The sequence below is a fragment of the Desmodus rotundus genome, chromosome 3, assembly GCF_022682495.2.
Source record: "Desmodus rotundus isolate HL8 chromosome 3, HLdesRot8A.1, whole genome shotgun sequence".
Taxonomy (NCBI): Eukaryota; Metazoa; Chordata; class Mammalia; order Chiroptera; family Phyllostomidae; genus Desmodus; species Desmodus rotundus.
This window is the reverse complement of record NC_071389.1, coordinates 56467421-56488840: the sequence shown is the minus strand read 5'-3', so window position 1 is coordinate 56488840 and position 21420 is coordinate 56467421. Positions and strand designations below refer to the sequence as shown.

General features: G+C 34.8%; 1 protein-coding gene across 1 annotated transcript in view; it reads left to right on the top strand.

The window, feature by feature from the left end:
* Window positions 1-343: 343 nt before the first annotated feature.
* Window positions 344-21420, top strand: part of ADGRL4 (adhesion G protein-coupled receptor L4) — a 111791-nt gene continuing 90714 nt past the window's right edge. The window contains exons 1-2 of the mRNA XM_024565496.4: window positions 344-835; window positions 2140-2289. Coding sequence (XP_024421264.3) covers window positions 586-835; window positions 2140-2289 — 400 coding nt within the window. The 5' untranslated portion in view covers window positions 344-585. The remainder of the gene's footprint in view (window positions 836-2139; window positions 2290-21420) is intronic.

The following is a 21420-nucleotide window of genomic DNA, read 5'->3' as shown; positions in this document are numbered from 1 at the left end:
ATTTCAACCTGAGTCACCAGTTTCTATATGATATATAGTGATATGCAAAAGGAACATTTGTTCTGGGCATGGGAGATGAGAGTATACGTAAATTTTAATTGAAAATGAAAAAAACAACATTTTGTAATGCCAGAGCCTTTTAATTCTTGAAACTTGGCTTTTCTGATTGTTTTACCCAGGCGTTTTGAGCACAATCCTAATCTCTAGGCACATCAGAGGATATCCGTATGTCATACTCTGGAACCCTGAGCCCCACACGGTGAGGACTGAATACTGGCAATGAGTGCCCCATTGTTTGGACTCAGGGCTCCTGACCGCTTCTCAGCCCATAGTTTTCATGGAAATTCATTAGTGGATAAAATAATGCAGTATCCTGGAATTTAGGCTGTAGGAAGGACCCCTAAGACCTGTTCAGTTCTGGATGCTTTCTCAGGCGGACACCGCACGGGGCTCTGAACTGCTTTGGTTGTTGAGCACAGGCCTTGGGGTGGGATGGGGCTCTCTGGTCCCTGCACCTGGGGGCAAAATGAGCCGGAATGGGGTCTGCCAGAGTACTGACACTGACAGCCTGGAGACGGACGAGGAATGAAGTCAGGGCGGCGTGGGGGAAGGGGTCGGGCCGGACGCGGCCGGCAGACTCGGGGCTTGACACACACAGTCACACAAAAGAGACCGGAAAGTGTCCGGAGGAAGCCTGCGCGTCACTGGGGACGGAGCCCAGAGCCTGCCGAGCCGCCCGGCCGCGTCGCGTCCCCGGGACCCCGTCGAACACCCAGTCGCGCTCCCGCCTCGCCAGCACCGCGGCCGCCGCCAATGAAAGTCCTTCTGCTCCTAGGTGAGTGTCCAGCGCCCCTGGTCACCGAAGTTGCTGCAGAGCCGATTACTTGTCGGGAATGGGATTTTCCCAAGGTGGAACTCACTTGCCTAGTGCGAAGCGCCAAGTCTCCATGAGCTTTGACGCAACTTCTCAGGATGTTTTTCTCCTTGGCCTTTCAACTCTATGGAGTTCGATATCCAGGGCCTAGGGACTGTCACCTTTTTCTTTTTCCTGCTGACAAAATGCCCCAAATCCCCAAAGTCTCAGACTGTGACCTTTCTTCTGAGCCCTCCCTTGCTCAAGAAATTTGAGAAAATCCAAACCATTAACACTTGTGGGAGGTTTCTTGGCATTTTAAAAGGACTGCCAGCCCAGACTTTGGGTTCTTTTGAAATACCATTTGATGATGCTGTGCAGAAAGAAAATAAATCACATCCTTGAAGGCGAATTAATTATGATTTAGACAGTATATACAGCCCTGTGCTAGGCTGGGGTTTAGAAGCAAATGTTGAAGAATCTCTTGTTACTACTTTATCTGAGATGACTGAAAATATTCAGAGACCGTGCATGATCCTTGACTGTCCATCCCCAAGCGGGTTTGTCTTGAGAAGACCTTAGACAACAATAAAAAATAATAATATACTATACTTTTCCTTATTTTTTCCAAATAGCCCACCATTTCCAACTTGTTTGTAATAACTCTGAAATAGGTCTTATTGCTGCGTTTCATTGGCCATGTTTGTGTGCTGTTCCATTTCTGGAAGATGAATCTTTAACCAGTATGTTGAGTTTTATTTTAATTTCCCCTAATGGGAGAAAACATAAAATAATTTTTAATTGAAAAGGCAGAATGTAAAAACACAGAAAAAATTGTAATTGTATTTGCCCTTCTGGTAGCTACGATATGTTGCTCTTCATCTTAAAATAACACAGATTTGAATTTCAAAAGACTTAATTTACTGTGATTTCAGCATTGAATCATTCCCAGAGTGTAACATTGCTTTACAATCATCAGTTACCTTTAAGAGCATCTCACCGCAGGGTGAGGGGTGATACTACGGCCCAATGATCTAGGAATGCTGTTTTCTTTATAAAGCTGGATTGTTACATTTTGGCTTTGCTGAAATTTACTTGATCAACATTGAGACTCAATAGTGCCCTTTTGCCACTTGCTCTTCTGATGTTTTTAACTAAATGATCCCTTGGGAAATTCTTGTAATCTACATAAAAAGAAATAAATCTATTTGTATTTACTATGATCTAACTCGGCAGTGGGGGGAACTTTTTCTTTCTGAAAAGATGTATTTTTCTATTTTCTTTAGTGGGTTTTTCCACTTTGTTGAATTGTTCTTACACTCAAAATTGCACCAAGACACTTTGTCTTCCAAATGCAAAATGTGAAATACGGAATGGAGTTGAAGCCTGTTATTGCAACATGGGATTTTCGGGAAATGGTGTCACAATTTGTGAAGGTAAACAATATTTATTATTTCTTTTGGATTTTATTGTAAGATTAAATTTAAATGTGATTGTTCTTCCCTTGTCCAGAAATTTAGTTGTTTTACATTATACTGTTTGATTCCATCATATTGATAAAGAAGCTTAATTAACTAAACAATAAGTTTGAATTTCCTATGCCCAAACTATGCTTGAATATATATTATATGTATATAATATATATAATCTAATGATTTGCGGGGGGAGAGAGAGAGAGACATCTATTTCTTGTTCCACTTATTTATACATTCATTGGTTGCTTCTTCTATGTGCCCTGACTGGGGATCGAACCCACAACCTTTGCATATCAGGACAACGTTCTAACCAACAGTTCTACCTGGTCAGGGCCTTGATTATATATTTGTGATGATTCCATTTGTCTTTTTTAATGAATATTAAAGACTGCCCTTGAACTTAAGCTGAAAAACAAAGTTGCAAAGAGCAGAGTCACAAAGGACAGAGAGTCAGGGCATCCAGGCTCCACTGCTAAATGTTGTGCTCAGATACTTTCTTTAGTACATGATTACTAAATTTGAGAATGATATTAAGATATTTGAGGTTCCCTGTTGCATACCCTGGGGGCTGGAGAAAGAGAGATACAGGAGGATTTTGAAAATGCATGCTTTCGTGGAACCGTAGATCTCACTTATAGGACTTTAGGCTAGAGCCCAGAGCAAGGATGTTAGAAAAAGTCCTTCTAGGGTGCAATTTAGCCATTGACTTGGTGAACGTACCACCATCGGATAATCATATTTAAGTGTTTTCTTGTCTGTGGCTTTCCACACCACCACCACCATCATTCCTCCTCTTTCCTCAACATCACTCAATCTTTATCTGCTTTTTCATTTGCAGAAGAATCTAGTTTTGCAGAGCAACATTCTGAGTAGGAGAGAGGAAAAGAAAATCATTCAAGTCATATAAATTAGTTTTAAAGTATAATTAAATGGAAATTTCAAATGCCATTTGAATTCATGTGGTCTTTTATTCTTCAATGTATTTAAGGTAACATGGACTTTTTCTAATTAAGCCACAATATTATATATATATATATATATATATATATATACGCCATGTGTTTTTGCTAATAGTATAAATAAGTTGTATCTTGCGAATCAATTAGATAAGCTCTTTAGAAAGATTAAATATGCAGTATGTTGTAAGGCCAAATCTCCTTATAATTAGTGTAATGTTTAAAAAATGTAGAGCAAAAATAAAAAAGTAGAACAAAGCTACAGTTGCTTAATGTTGCATTAAATCAGGCCTTTCTGCTTATACACACAGCCAGAGTTGGTAATATACTGTTCTACAAGCACTACAAAATTCTTTCCATAAATGATCTTGGATTTTTATTGTATATGAAATTGAATGGCGTTATGGCAAGCTGATAGTTGAGTGACCTTCAAAACATTGCATTAAGCATATTAGCGTGCTTCTCTGCTAATCGTTACAAATTGTACCACGGCACTTTGTAAGCAGTGGTGTTTTTCTGCTAGCTATTTCTCAACTGTTGTGATTACCATCATTAACGTCAATAATTTTTCCAATTACACCTTTAGCAGTCAAACAGTTTTTGTCACGTATTTAATGATTTGGGTTAAAAACACATCTTTTCTCCTGCTGCCTAAGTCAATAGCCAGCTGAAGGGCAGAAAATGTTTTCCACTGGAAAAAATACTTCAAGACCTTTTAGCCTACAATTTCTTTTCACAAAAAACATAGTTTGTAATTGGAATATTTTTTCTTTTCAAGATCTTCATAACTTAAATCTCTCCATTTTAACTTAAATCCTTTTCTTTTTAACTTAAATCCATTTTTATTTATACGAAGTTATATATTCACTTGTTCTAATATTCCTTAGTAGAGGTTTATGATGCCCCTTTAAAGCTGTTTGAATGTTGATTTTCATAATTTTCAGCTTTTATTAATTTACTGTCAGATTTTTGATATTTTTTCAGTAAGTATATTAAATATGATTTTTTAAATTTGAATTAAACTTAAAATATTGTATTTTCAACTCTTGTTGATTTTTTAGTTCCCCAGAGAGTTTCCCCAGTTTAGTTTTCCTGTGTTTCTTTAAGATTAGTATTAAATCAATAAGAAATGATTGACCAGGAATTTCATTACAGAGGATGCCTACTGCTAGAGGAGTAAAAGTTGGGGGGGGGTTTGTCATCATTACCATCATCTTCATTATCTTTATAAAATTGGCTCCCTCAGAGACCTGTCAAATAAATATGGTAATAACCATTTCTCACTAAATGTACTCTGTTCCAAGAGTTGGTTTAGAACAAATCATTCAGAATTTGGATCATGTTTCCATAAAAACAATTTTTTATTAGTAGTCAACATATTTCATTTGATCATCTTTTTACTGAACAAATATTCATTGAGGACTTTCATCATCATCATCATCATTATGATTATTACCATCATTATTAGGATAGCTAATATTTCTGTATGCTTAGTTCAAGATATTAATTATCATAGCACCTTTATCTGGAATTATTCTTACTTTGTCTGCAAGGAAAGAGAGTCTTAGAAAGGTTTAAATGAACATCTGAAGTAGTACAACAAATAAGTGATAAAACTAAGATTTGAACCCAAGACTGTCTGATTCCAGAGCTTGTACTCTTACTGACCATGTCTGACCATAAGGCCTCTACTTAACATATACTGTTATGCCCTTGGGGTAAAATAATAAATAAGAAATTAGCATTGATTTCTAGTATCTGGGGACAGTTACCGAATTGTATTTATGATTGACACAATGTTATAAAAGCTATAAATAGAGGTAAATTTGAGATGTGCGAACAACTTCAGGAAAACTTTTTAAATAGTGATAACACTTCAGTTGAGGATAAGAATAAATAGGATTTATCAAGATTGACAAAGTGTCAAAAGAGAATCAGGCAAAAGGAATCAGACTTAGCAAAGGCCTAGAAGTTGAACATGTGTGGTATGCTTTTAGGAGTTCCAAGTATTTCTTGCTGGATATGTATCACAGGGTGTGAGGGGTCAGTGGGCATTATGAGGCTATCAAGCATATGAACTTTATTCTGTTAACAAAGAAGAGTCGTTGGCAGGTAGTAAGTAGCTGAGTCACATGATAAATTGTGTGTATTAAGAAGACGACCCTGTTAGTTAGAGTAAGAATGGATTAGCAAAGGTCACTCTCAACTTATAAAATCAATAGTACTTTATATTTGTATAGTCCATTATATCTCATGTCACTTGAACCCAATAGATCTTTAATTTTTTCTATCAACCTTTTGAAATAAAAAGTACAGATGCTGGTTTTATTTACAAACACCCGTATGACTGGCTGTACTGGTTCTGCTGCAGTCTGCTGCTACAGTGCCTCACGGATGAGAGGGGCAGGGCTCTGAGAGGGGGTGTGTTTTGCGCTGCCTCAGGCTACAGTGCTAAAGCTAAGCCCCAAACACAGGGATCTCAACCTTTTCCAGATTACCAAAAATGTCAAAATATTACTAGTCACCTGACAGAATTTTGTAATACAGGTTTTTTAAGCCAAATTGGCAGAGCCATATCATTTTAATGGGTATTTATATTTTTAACAACTTCACTGAGGTATTGGTGGGAATTTATTTACACTCTTATCTTTATGCTGATATGTGAGGATAAGACACAGATGAAGAAGTTTGTATAGAAATTTGGGGGTATGTTTAAAGACTTTTGAAATTGATTCTTTTTATCCCAGGTAATTAAGAAAGTGTTAAAATGAAAGGAAAAGTTGGAAGGGTTGAAAGAATGTCTGTACATCTACATAGACATTCTTTCAACTCTTCCAACTTTTCCTTTCATGGATGGAACTGGAGAGCATTATGCTAAATGAAATAAGCCAGGGGATGAAAGACAAATACAATGTGATCTCACATATAAATGGAACCTAATCAACAAAACAAACAAGCAAGCAAAACATAACCAGAGACACTGAAATAAAGGACAAACTGAGAGTAACCAGAGGGGAGGAGGGGGAAAATAAGGGAAAGGCGTCAAGGAACATGTGTAAAGAACATATGGACTTAGCCAAAGGGGGTAGGTAAAGAATAGGAGGCGGGGATGGGTGGGGCAGGGAAGCATGGTGGGATGAAAATGGAGACAACTGTACTTGAACAATAACAAATAAATAAATCTTAAAAAAAGAATGTCTGTGTACATCTAAAACATGAAATTGCTTGAATTGGAATAAACTGAGCAGGGAGAAGGGAGAAACTGGAGCAAGGGAAGGATTCAGTACAGTGCCTTTTTGGATGTGAGAATGGGTGGAAGAGGCAGTATCCTTATTCTCATATAAACTGATTAAGTGAGGCTACATTGTTGGAATTTTCATGGAATCAGAATGCGGAGGAAAAAAATAATTGTCCAAGGTAAGGACAGGAGGGGTCAACAAAGATGTATTTGCCAGCTTTTATGCATGTATAAAAAATCTTTTCTTAGCTTGGGACGTGCCTATTATAAACAACATCACAAGTCTTTTACAGAAAATAATGAAGTCTTGGTGCCCACACTCAGGGAAACATACTCTATGTTTAAAAAGTGGTTTTTCGTTATTATCTAATAACCATACATATGCTTGTCAAATTCAACAGGAAGAATATTATAATAAACTAGAGAGCAGTATGACACTGGTAGACATAGAGAAAGTAATGGTACAATAGCTATCTAAGAGCCAAAAGAAGAAAGCGCCTATGGGTTCCGAATGCGGGGGAAATATTAATTAAAATAATCCACTAGCATGATTCTGCCTGGGCTAGAGCAGAAGTGTTGAGGACATGTAATCGTTTCTATAGCAGTTGGTTCTTTAGTAATGAAGAGATTGCTCATCAAAATGGGCAAACCAACAGTCATCAGAATGGATGCAAAGCCTACAAGATGTATGTCTGTGTGTATATTGTATATATATGCATCCATTATCATAATTCGATATGCTATCTAAACTATGTGCTACAAATAATAGCTACAGCTTTAAATATTTAACGAAGTGACAAAGTGATAATTCCCCAAACAGAAATGTGAACACAAAAATAACTCTAATTCTTTGCATCTCATTTCCATCATATTTCACATTTACCTATAATATATTATACCCATATGATGGACATAATGATATATACACCTTTGACTTTTTATAAGGTGTAGTCACCTCATATATGTGAATGACTTTTGAAAATGAGCATGCCAGAATCATAGGTGCTGATGAGTAGCTCCCATTTCTCACTCAAATAAGTATAACCAGTACTCAAAATTTTATTCAAACCCATTTATGTTTTATATATACATATAAATTATAATTACACATATAATTTATAGCATATAAAGAACATATAACATACACTATATAACATATAACAAATAACATGCATATATAATATATAATATATGCACAACATTATATAATATATTGTGTATGTGTTATATGTTATTTGTATTATAGATTATATGCTATATATCACATATAATATAGATACTATGGTATATACTATATATACTGCATGTGGTATATATAATATATACTACAGTAAAGTATACACCACATGTAGTATATATAGTATATACTACAGTTTAATATATACTATATATTATATAAAATAATATGTATTATATAACACAATATATTATTATATAATAAACATTATAGTGTATATAAATTATATAATGAATAATGCATAATGTATATTGATTATAATATAAATTTTATATATATAATTTTTTCCTATCGCCAATCACAGTGAGATTTTTGAGAGTAGATTTAACTTTCAGAAACAGTTAAGAGGAACTGTTAACCAAATCTGATGGGTAGTGTGGAAAATTAATTGTCAAAGTGATTTTCAGAAAATGGTGTGTGATTATAAAGTAATCTGAGGTAAAATATTTTGCACAAATAGCATACAACAAAGACACTATTAACATTTTTGAAATGTCCTGATTTTTTTACAATATCTTGTTCATAATAGTAAGATAAATGGATTGAATGTACTGACTTTCAAATTGTTACTTCTCGTTTGGATGCACACATTCTTTTATTTGTTTAAAGACAAGTGCATTCATCCTATAAACACCATCTGTTCTTCATGAATCCACACCCCCAAAACATGGTTAATATCTTTAGCTTTTCAAAGTAACAAACATAAACCTAGTTCATTGTTGAATTAGGTTCTAAGTATATACCAACTTATTCAGAAACATATCACACAGTTACTAATGCAAATATTCTATGAAACAACCATTACAGTTTTTTTAAAATGTCCTAAAAACATATCAGTACATTTTGGGAAACAGACCAAACATTTTCTTATATGAGAAAAAAAATCATAATTACCTTCTAAAAAAATAACTTAGAAAGAGGCAACATCATTTACATATTTTAACAATTGGAATATTCATTCTGTCCCTTTCATAGTGAGAATCTATTACAGTTTTGAAAATTTAGAAAATGGTACCCTAATTACTCAGAATAACAACAGTGTGTTTCTTTTACAAAAAAAAAAGATGATCTCTCAACTTAGTTTTGTCATGTCCTAGCAAATTAAATAGTCTGATTACCAAAGTTAGCCTATTTAGTCAGTGAAAGAGTTTGGAACAACAACAACAACAACACCAAAAAAACCAAAACAAAACAGGGAGGTTCACAAATTACCTTAAATTGTATCCATATATAACTCTTTGAAGTCACCTACCCAGAATGTAGAGTGGGACAAAGTGACTGGATCAGGTCGCTCTTGAGAAGCTATTTTTCACAACATCATCTACGTCTTGTCAGAAAATTTGAAATGACTATCTTTTGAATATTTGCTTTCGTTTCTCACCAGTCACTGTCAGCTTTCCTGGTAGTTCATGTGTAACTCCTTTTGTTCAGCAAAAATGCATGTTTACTGCATTTTTGTGGCATTAGAATTTGGGAGGAGAGGGTTGAGCAGCAGTCTGGGCCAGTATTTTCTTTTATTTGGAGTTGGTCCTTTCCTCCCTTCCTCTCCTCCTTCCTTTCTTCCTCTCTTTTCTCTTTTTTGCTCTGATTCCAATCCTCAAAATGACATAGGTCCTGATTTTTAAGTAATATTTATAGAATATTTGAAGAATTGGAAATATATATCTGGATATCATTACATATACATCTTCCTTCATATGTGATATTCAAAATTTTGAAAAAGCCAATGTTTTTTGTAGAACAAATGTATTTTTGCCTACACCAGGGGAGCTTTTTAGGTAGAGAAATACTAAGACAAACTTGAAAAAAATAATTACTTTGATGTGCTTCCACATAGTTGTATGTACAGTTTGTTTAAAGAGAGGTGCGTATTTCCTTGGATTTCTTGTGCTAAATGGAAAACGTGACCTATTAAGAAATCATTGTCTAAATTAACCTTATGTTTCAGGATGCATGACTTCTGTGAACTTCATCCAAATAAATAAAACACCTTTGCCAATTTCAGAAATCCTTTTCCTTGTGCTAGAAATATGGCCTCTTTAATCTGTTGACAAGAAGCTTATACAATCGAGAGAACAAAATCTACTGGAATAATTAAGTAGAACTTCCTCAAAAATAGCCACTCCACAAAATTACAAACTCCTTCAACATATAGAAAGGGCAAAAATAAAACATTAAGTGATAATAAAAACTTTCTTTAAGCTAATACTTTATTTTTAAAAGGAAAATTTAAAAAAGACTTGTGTCATTTGAGTTTTGCTTATCAGCTGCAGTTTAAAAACTAAAAATATCTCTGATCTGACTTGATGTTTTTCTAAGTCATTTCTGTTTCACATTTATCTCAGAAGATGATTATGAGAATTAATGACATACAAACTAAGAAATATCTTGAGATATTGATGAAAGGTTCATATGAACATTTAATATTGGATTTTGCCAAATAATCGATAATGAAACATAAGAAAATATTTCTTTGGTTAGAAGTTTCATTTATTTTTAATCACTTTAAATCAGTATTATCTAAATGGATTCATTGCATGTTGAGAATCAGAGAAGTACCATCAGATAACGAATAGCACAGAGAATTAAGCCAAAATAACAAAAACAAACACATAAATTCTGAGTCTTGATTTTAACAATCAAAAAGAGTTACTCAAAATTCTCTATCAGTTCAATTCTAAATAAGACTTACCATCAGATTTGACATTGTCAGAGTACTGACTTTTTTTCAAGTAAAGTATATCATTTTTTAATTTTACTTCAGGCTAAAACATTAACTCATTATATGCACTGCAGATGATAAAGTATCAATCATAATAAAAATTGGAGGTCATTTTTCTAGAATTAGTTTTCATTTTGCATGTGAAATTAACATGGCAGTTGTACCATCTTATATTTTCTGTTCAGCAATATCTTTAGGAGCTGCTAGGAAATTTAAATTAAATGAAAATTGTGGTCTCCATGTGGAATTTTCATACATTTTAATACTCAAGAAAAATCCTGGCAGAAAGAGCAAAGGAATAATGGAAATTATACCCTCCATACCACCAAGCAGCTTACCTGGCTGTTTCAGAAGCAAATGGGCCAGTCTTACGATTATCCATTTTCTCATTGTTTCTCTTCTTCCTTATTTAGTCTCTTTATGCTTAAATAAGTAACTGTCAGATTTATAACTTATTCACAAAACAGAGTAGTAATATTAAAGTATATTAATGTTGATTTTAGTGCTTTCTGTGAGCTAGACTCTATTCTAAGCACTTCACGTGAATTTATGGATTTAATACTTATAATAAGTCTCTGCGATAAAGGCTAGTATTATCCACAATTTATAGATCAAATAATTTTCCCAGAGAAATCACACTCAAACAATTGCCTCATATGATCCTTATCCTACAACATCAGGTATGTCTGTAAATAAGGAAATTGCATCTCACTGAGATAAAAATTAATTATTTTGGTTCTACCCCTCCCATCTCGATCTCTTTTTTTTTCCTACTACATTATGGCAACAACTGATACAACAAAAAAAATACATTGTGTGCATATTTATGATACTATAGAAATAAGCACAGGAAAGTTAAAACTATTTATTCGCTTCAATATCTTAATCAGGTACTGACAGTAAAGTCATTGAATTCAGAGTGGAGCCATGGAGGGTCTATACATTGAGTGAACTTCTCAAAGCAGCATCCATTGCCACAGGAGGGGGCATCTCAGGGCACACAGAGAAGGCTGCAGTGAGAATGGTGGCTTTTCCTTGTGGGGACGGTATCCTGTCCCCTTCCCAGAAAATGCATGGAAATCTAGGTGATCGGTTGAGATGCTATTTTCCAAAGGCCACACAGATCAGGCTCTCCATTTCCCACTGATGTTTGCTCCTAGTTAAAGTCAAGAAAATACTCCTAAAGGAAGTGTCATCTACTTGGAGGGAATTCTTGAGTGTGAAAATTACTGCCACCTTTCTTCACACTCCCCACCTCTGTATGCTACTTGGAATTATGTCTGGAAGTTGCTGTGCACCACCCACACATACAGGAAAATCTGAATTGTCTTGCACTGAAGAGGTTGTAATGGTTGGCAGGCAAAACCTTGGTCGAATACCTGTAATAATCAACATTGTTATTTAATTATAAACATGTGAGTCATTTAAGGATAACTAGTCATTGGAGAAAAGCCAATAATACAAACACAAAGATGAATAAATAAAACAATGGCCTGGAAAATGATACTCGAGGAGGAAAACAGAGGTTGAGAGAAAAAGTCCAATTTATACCCTTACAGAGATTCTGGAAATTTTTGCATCCAAACAAACAAAAAAATAGAATAGAGCTATACACAAAACAGCTAACATGCCACAAAACATACTTTCTTCTTTGATAAACCCTAAAACATTCAGATTGCTCAATTCCCAGTACCTCCTCTGTCCTGTCCCTCTCCTCTTGTAGCAAGAGGCATCGAGACAATAAGCTGATAACATGGCAGTAAACAAACCAGTGCTTACAAACCAACAGAAGTCTCCGTTTGGGGGTTTCTTCTCCTACAGGGAAAATCACACATAACCAGGGAGGCTACAAAGAACAAGTATTGTTTACACATGCGTGGAAGGTACACCAGGATGCATTAGTCCAAATATTCTTGAACTAAACAGGGGAATTCAATACTACTTTTTACGATAATCTACTTTCACTCCTTTGTGATTTTTTTTTTAACCTGGGACCAGACCTCTTCCAAATTCCTCTCCTGTTTCATCTCAAAGGTGAAATCAGGTAGCCAATGTGTTTTCTGACTTTAATTGCATGATTTGCGTATAGTTTTTTACACTGTAATGCCGTTAAATGAGATGGAGCCCATATATAGAAACAAGGAATAGCACATTGGTTTTAAAGAAATTCTGCCCCATTTGATTGACCCAGAACTTTGTTTTGTTTTTTGATGCAGAACTTTTGTAGTTGCAAAATTGTAATTATCTGTAGTCTTCTACTTATGTTCTTTGTTTCACCCAACTGATTTTATGAATTTATTTGCTAATGCTTTGTTCCCTTAAACTATAAGAGAAAGTTTATTTAGAAAGTCACAGAGGTAAAAGAAGGGACCATAGCAGAAAAGAGCCCAGGAAACAAGTTACAGAAGCAAAAGAAGGTCTCTTAGGGCTTAGGAAAAATGGAGAGGCCAGGAAAACATGCCTGGGGAAAGGCGGTGGGGAAAGGCACCGGTGTGCTCCATAGAGAGAGCTGCCCAGTCGCTGATACTTTTGATCACTCCTGCCAAACAAACCTAATAGATTTTTCTCCTGCAATAAAATGTGCTTATCATCTGATAAATATTATTCCCAAATTGAGGTGATAATGTACAATAAAAGGGTTAAAATATAATATCCATATTAATTCATAAATAAAATATATGTCTTGTTTAGAATTGCCTAAACAAGAAGCAAAGATGAAAAATAAGGGAGCAAAGATGAAAAATAAGGGAACAAAACTGAAAAACAGAGGACCAGACATAGAGAATCTAATATCCATCAAGTGGAAGTCTTATGAAGGTCAGAGAAAATAAAAAAAGATGTAAGAGGATTTCTCAAAGATTAAGAAAAACAGGAGTCTTCAATTAAAAGAGCACTTTAATGCCCACCTGTCTTCTACAAAATGTTTGGACCTTAATTCTTAGCTTATGTTTAAAGCATATCTACTGATATCTTGCTACAACAAAGGAATACAGTTGGTTTCATAACCTGTCACTTGTATGTATGTATTCCAGTGTTTTGACTACTTTTATGTTCTTAAATAATAATGGAGAATACAGGTTGATCCATTCCTGGAGCCTATGTAAAAACCTAGGCTCAAATCATGGGAGACAGTGAGAGAAAGTGCTTTTCAAAAAGGACATTTGGGTGACTGTTACTGTCAGGGGAGTGAATAGATGCCAAGCAGCTGAAAAAGATAACCACTACAAAAAAAGTTTCTATGAATCTTTTGAGCCTTCATTTCTGTATTCATCTACTCTCATTTAACCCCTACTTCATTTAATCCCTTTCCTGAAACTCATTTTAGCTTAAAGAAAGGGGTAACATTTTAGAAATCCTATGATATAAGCTCATCATCTCAAAAATAAAATGATTTCTAGAGCAGTGTTACCCTCCAGGTTCCCATTATTAGATCCCTCCTTTATGTCCTTACATCCCAGTAACTGAGACACCAGCTACCTTCTACCTGAAAACCAGCCTAGTGTGTTATGCCCTAGGAACTAGATTCTCTGGTAATAAACTCTAATTTTACTGTGTCAAAGTCTCCAAGCTTCTTATCTGTATTCTAGCCCTATTCAACTGGGATTCTCATGGTAAATCCCAAATAACATTCGAGCCTCATTTTTTTGGTAAAATGAGCTGATTGGACTAGGATCATTATTAATGTCTCTCTTAGCTTTAAAATCTTTCATTCTGTTATTGTGAGATAATAATCAGTTTCTAGGTCATCTACTGTTTTGGGTAACTAGCCTGGACTTGGGGCTCAATTTGAAACATGAACGTGAAACATACGAATTTTGGTCTCTTGCCTCTAAACTCAGTGCACTTTCTAATGTACGCTGTTCTTTCTAACTCTGACCTCTGGAGCTGACATGGCCAATGCAGGCAATGTTTTCATTTAGTCCGTCTACTTCCCTCCTCCTACTTAAGGCCATGCCCCATCATGATATTTTTCCCTGCAGAGCCAGGATGTGACCTCAACGTTCTTCTCCCGGCAGATGCTACAAATCAGTAGAGACTGACACATCAATGAAACTTATTTTCCATGTTCTCTCTGGTGACTTCCTCCTTTGGAAGGCATTTCTGGGCCAATCATCAGTGAACCCTCCTGAATTATAGTGCTGAAAATAAGGTGTTAAATAGAATATGATCAGCAAGAGAAGTATTGTATCAGAGGCACTTGAATCATTAAAAACAAACCAGAAGGTATAAAATTTTGACATTTTTACACATGTTCTCCTGTTAGAGAGGTTTAGTCACTTATATGTGATTGAGAGTACCTCTTTTAAATAGGAGGCTATACATATCTATTTGGGGGGAGGAAGATTACAATTTGTGTGATTTTATAATTACCATTTAACTACCATCTGGAGCAAAATGCTACAAAATGGAATTTCTCTTCACGCTGTAATTCCGAAAGGACTTTGATGATTATTTGTTGACAAGTACATGATGAGCCAAAGATGGAGAGAGTGGAATTGATCAGAGGAACAGTCCTCTTACAAACCTATAGCCAGATTTCTCCATTCTGAACACTGCATATGTTACCAGGCAGGAAACTACTTTGTCAGACACAATAAATGAAATAGGATAATCAAGAGTGTGTGTTCAGAGGAGAAACTGAGAATTTTCAATGTTAGAAATATAAGCCAACACTCATTGTCTAAGATCCAATATACATGTCATTTTCTAAGACCTTTCTGATTTCTATCTGTTAAGAAAAAATGTTTGTGTTTTTCATAATTCCCTTTAATTTTTGTTTTAACATATAATGTTGAAGTAAGTTTTGATAGGGTCTGCCTGCTTCTTAGCAGTGCCTAGGGAATCCTATCAATGATTACTGTTTGAGGACTGTAACTGATTCTTATCCATTACATCCTTGGGACCTACCAAAGTTTTTTGGGTCCAATATTTTAAATACCATGAATTGTTTTTGAGTGGTTATCCTGATTGGTTGGTGCCCCATTCCTATTTTACCTTGCCTATTCTTATTTTATTAAGACATGGTGGATGATATTCCTGCTTGGGTGTTTCAGCACTCAGATTTTATTCAGTGTTACACTTCATCAAAGGCTAATACAGCAAGTTTACCTTACATATGATCCCATCCCAAACATTTGTTGTAAATAAAGTGTATCCATTACAGCCAGATGGAAAATTTACATGAATGACCAGTTAGCATCATAATGGTTTTCTCCAAACTATCTTTTTCTACCTTATTTTCAGTGATCTATTATGCAAGACTGAATTTTCATTAACCTAACTATTGCTCTTTGGAACGTTTTCATGAGTTAGGAAGTGGCATGTCCGAAGTCAGGATCAGTTGCAATATTGCCGCCTATGCTTTGGATGATGGCCTTCTGTTTTTGATGCACTCTGGCCGCGATCTTCAAAGTCTCAGCAGTCACATTGACTGTGCTATTTACTTGTGCATCTTATGTATCAAATATGCCTTTTCACAGAAATCCTGGGAAGTGTAAAAATATTGGCACTTAGAAAAATGATATTTTTACTTCTAAATGATTATTTTGACGGCTCTTTTTCAAATTACAAAAATTTAGTCCATGTGTTATTGAAAATGTCTATCACTCCTTCTAATGAACTGACCTTTTAAAGTACAATTTACATGGAGCTGTATAGAATGTTCAGTTACCTATTTAAAATGGAGTTTCATCTTTTTTGAAGTAATATGCACAAAGCCAAGATTGTTATTGAAACAAACTTTGTTTTTTTAATAAATCTCTCAATTTGATTAAAATACAATAAATGATCATATGAATGAATTGGGAAGAAATAAAATACATTTACTCTCTATAACTTTATATTATTCACTAGAATTTTGATACTTCCACATATAAAGGTTATAAAGAAAATATTGTCTTCATCCACAAAAGGGTTTAGTTTAGGTTTTGTTAAATAAAGAGACTATAATAAGGGTCTACTTATAGAAGTGTGGATAATTTGAAGGGTGGTGGTGGTGAGGCATAACCGTGAGCCATTATCCTTTCCTGCAGGGACAAAGGAGAAACCGAGGTGACTGGAGCCGAGAGAGAGCTGGAATCTTGGAGAATAGGTCCATGTGAGAGCCGAGGCTGGGGACACTGGCGCTGCCCAAAGAGAGGGCACTGATGCAGGGAGGGAGCAGGAAGGATACACCAACTTTTCTCTCCTTCCAGCCTTCAGTCTCCTGCCCAGAACTCCACCAGGGAGCCTGGGGGATGAGTGTGGTCTGTGGGGACAGCCTCCTGGGGCGGGGAGTAGGCAGGGAAGGATGTCACTTCTGGTGTCTAACAGGCCTTTTGCATTCACTTCTAAGTCGTTTATTACAACAAATTTCCCATATTGATTTTTTGTGTACTATGATTTTGCTTATTTTGATTCTTTCCTGCTTGCTGAGAGTACATCTCTGAGCATTTTCCCCAGTGAAAAGTGGAGTCACACGTGGCATATATCCTAAGTTCTGGCATCAGGGAAGTCTCTGTTGTCTCCATGCCTGAATGTAGGCCTTAGGTTAAGCGGTGTGATCTCTGAAAATTCTGTATGATAGTGGTTACCAAAGTGCATTTCACTGAGCACTCCTCTTACCATGCAGATGGAAAAGGGTTTCATCATCAAATAAATGTGAAAAACTGTGCTTGCTAATATCACTAATTTAACATGCACGGGGGAAACCTACAACATTTCTAAAAATGTATAATTGGAAGAAAGATTCCATGGAGTGTTGGAAAATGCTTGTGTTGGCGGGGGGGGGGGGGGGGAGGGGGGGGAGTTTCTGTCATACAACAAACTGGAGAAATGCTGAATAAATAAAAAAATAAAATTCAAAATCTTGCCCTGGCTTGGTGGCTCAGTTGATTGGAGTGTCAGCATCATACATTACACCAAAAGGTTGTGGGTTTGATCCCTGGTCAGGGCACATACCCAGGACGCAGGCTCAATCCTCAGTCAGGGCACACATGGGAGGCAACTGATGGATGTTTCTCTCTCACATTGATGCCATGTTTCTCTTTCCTCTGTCTCTGCTCTCATCCTCTCTCTAAAGTAAACACATCCTTGGTGAGGATTTAAAAAATATATTATGCTTAGGCTTTTCTAGGGTATTTTGTTCAATTTTTTAAAATGTGTTTTAACTCTTCCCAAAAGTTATTCACTCCCTTGCTCTAGGACAAATTCTTTTCACTCCATTTAGCTGTGCTGAAGTCATCAAAAAGATAACATGTTTAGGGGAATGGAGGAAAAATGGTTTTAAAACCTTTAATGTATTATGTCAGATAATTTCTTCTTCCTGTCTTTTTGAGATATGATTTTATGTGTTGTATTTTACCAACCATCAAACTGTTCCCAAAGATCCGAATTTACAACATACTTGTATCATTTGTTAGTCAGCTGTATGAGGAAATACCACCGGATGGTGTGTGTTGTACAGAATTCGTATAAATGCATCAAACATTTGGAATGTTGAAAACCAGACCAAAGCATATTTATCTGGCATGAAAATTCTGATTTTCTGAGTATCAAAACATTAAGGCAGGATTATTGAAATAGTTCAGCTCTTTTTAGCTACTTTGATCCATTGCCATTGAAACAAAAGGTACCAGCCCTTATGTTACTGTAATCTCATGTGTAGTTTTGAGTAGGGTGAATATAAGGATATCAGGACAAACAAATCTGTTTAAAGAAATTGGAACACAGAAAAAGAACATGTGAATGTAATAGATGATGGCATTTAAAGCTCAAGTCAAAGAGTTTTCATTAAAAATGTGATTATCTTGTGTGTCGTTGGTAAGACAAGCTCAATTCCTGCAAAGTTCCTTTGGAAGGTAATGCTGTTTTCCATAGTAACAGGATATTTCCCACAATTTTATGTTCAGATACTTATATTACCAAGAAATCAGGATTAGTATATGGGTTTATGAATTCTCTTTATAAGTGTTTTAAAGTTCCCAAATAAATTGCAGAAATATAGACTGTCAGAATTGTTCAAACCTTGTACTTACTTTAATAAGGAAATTAACACCTTGGTCTTTTATTTGCTATGGAAAAAGATAATGATGTTTTCTAGGAAGATTAGAATCTAACCAAATATTGTAAGCTATATATAGCATACAAAGCCTCGTGCCATTTGTGAAAATGCTATCAGAAAAAAAAACCAATGACCAAATTTCTGTGCTATATTTTTCAGGTTCACAGATTTAATTTAAAAGTTATGGTTTGAAAATAAAATTTACTGTATGAGTGTTTTCGGCTGATAAGAAATTGATTTTGTGACCTTGCTACACACTAATTGAAATATCTGGCGGTATGTGTTGGCTAGATTTAAGGAATCGAACGTATTGGGAAGCCTATCATTCCTTCACATGAAACTCGTAGGTCAATCACTTTGTTACCACTACAAGGAAGGAAACTACTTTTTGCTACTGTGGGTCTGAATAATCTGTCTCTATTGTATAACCAGTGTGTTTCATTTAGTGTAATTGACATTATATTATTATATTCAGTTGGCTCACTATATTGACAGTGGAGCCCTTTAATTTATTTCAGTGATTTACTTACAGATTAATATAATACTTTATATTTTCCAATATTTAAAGGTTATATTTATAAACTAAAAAGAAGAAAGTGTGCACATGAGCTCATTTACACATAAAGTTTATTTGTTATTTAAATCATTCAATACATTTTAAGGTGTAGTTTTTAAGTTACAATAGAATGAAGGTAATTAAGTTGTGTTCTCCACATGTCTTACATGTTAGCTTAACAGATTGTGTTTATACAGGAAAAAAAGGATTGCAGAAGAGAGTTAAAACCAATGGTAAAATTGGTAATATTTTCCCAAACAAAGACAAAATATATAATTTCCTTAAGCTTTTTTGGTCTGACAAACCAGCTCAGTTATCTTTATGTATAATAATTATCCTGCCAAGTGGATATTCCACTTCATTTCTCTTTTATAAACACATAGCATCAGAACCAAAATTTGGGAAATGTTGATTTAGTGACCATGAGATTGGCCTTCTGCTGAATAAGAACATCCCAAGTCTTAAAGAATTTAGTTTTGAAAAACATAATTGAAGGTGTGTTTAACATTTACAACTTAAATTGGAAAGGAATGTGCTGTTTTCTGTGCATTTTTTATGATTAAAGTCAACATATATTGACAAGTCAATTTTGATGAGATTGCACAGAATGTTAGGTGGTTCTAACACTTGGTTGAAAGTTTTGCATTTGTGGCAATTTTTTTTAAATTTTGAAATAAGAGAGTTGTATAATCCTTTGTGTTGGAAAGGTTGTTATGCCAGGTTTCCTGGTGCCATATGGAGGATAAGTTCCAAAGATAATTTCTGGACCTTTATAAACACAAAAATCTATTGAGAATACTAAAGAAAGTACAACAAATCTCTGTTGTATATGCAAAGCAGGAAGGCAAGCAGATGCTTGATTAGAGTGTTATGTTTGTTCAACTAATGTTATGTTCATTGCAGCAGGTCCACAGCGGAATTTCATGTGGGGAAAAATGCTTTTTTAAATGTGTTTGGGACTTGAAATTTCAGTTTATTAGCAGACAAATATGTCAGAAAAATTTTAGCAGAGGCATTAATTGTTATTTTAGAGCCAATAATCTCCTTATACTTATCCTTTGAAAAAAACTCAGATGGTTGCTTTAAGAATAAATATGTAAAGAGTTCATCTGAATTTAAGCAAGGCTTTAGTTTATAACCCATAGTCAAATTTCATTATTATGTTAAGGAAGGAAACCCCAAGTCTTATGAATTATTGGTGATAGTTTTAATAAAAGATTCTGGTGATTCATACATTGCTAATGCCTTAATATTTGCAGATCAATTCATTTTTAATTCAAAAGTAATTGTCCTTATAACATTTTAAAATGTAATAGAAATATGATATACTTAGCAGAATTTAAAATAAAAATTTTAAGTATAATAAGTAGTCAAAACTAGGATATCAAACACATAAAAAATAGACACAAAAACAAAATAGTTATTGTTTATTTCAAAGTTGGTTTCAGAAGATGAAGTATCATGAGGGACACCCACTATTAAAATCTGAGCCTCAGCTTTTTGGATTCAGACACTATTGACTATTTCAACCAATATTTATCAAAAGTAGAATTACAGTTCATTGTGGGAGGCAAGGCCATAATAGAAGCAGAGTCTTTAAGTAAGTGATCTTTGGGATCAAATCCTGGTTCTGTCATTTACTAGCTGTCATATTTGGACTATTTTCTACATATTTAGATATAGATAGTTTTGTCAACATCAAAATATTTTTGAGGATTAAAGCACATAATACAAATAAAGCTTACTAAATACTAAATACTAAATACTAAATAAACTTAGTTATGATACTGGCCATATAGAAAGGTTTCAATAAACAACTGTTATTAATTAAATCTATCACTTTCTGCCAAATTGGTTTTGGTAAGTTCATTCTCTTTCTACTTTCCCCAACTATCCAGAAACCAGACAATCTAGACATGTAGGTTCTGGGGCTCATGTTACATAGAATAACAAGATGCACTTCTGCTTCCCCCAAACTCTACAAATGGCAACACTTTCGTGCACTTCAGTATCTACCTAGAATAAGGGCATATCATTCCCTATTTGTTAACAGTTTATTCATTTTAACTTACTTTTTAGGCTCACTGTGTCTGAAAGAAAAAAAAAGAATTAAGTCATTTACTTATTAGTAAGCTTTCTTTAAAGAGTGAGTTCTTTAAATTTCCTTCGTACCTATCCCCTGGTCAGCACAATGTAAAACTGAATTTGAACTAGAAACAGATTTTACAATGGAAATCTCAAAAAAAAATACTTGTTGGGCACCGATGATATATTAGGCACTTTGTAGAAATAGATACGAGAAAAAGTGTTTTATTTATTATGAATATTTATAATAATTTATT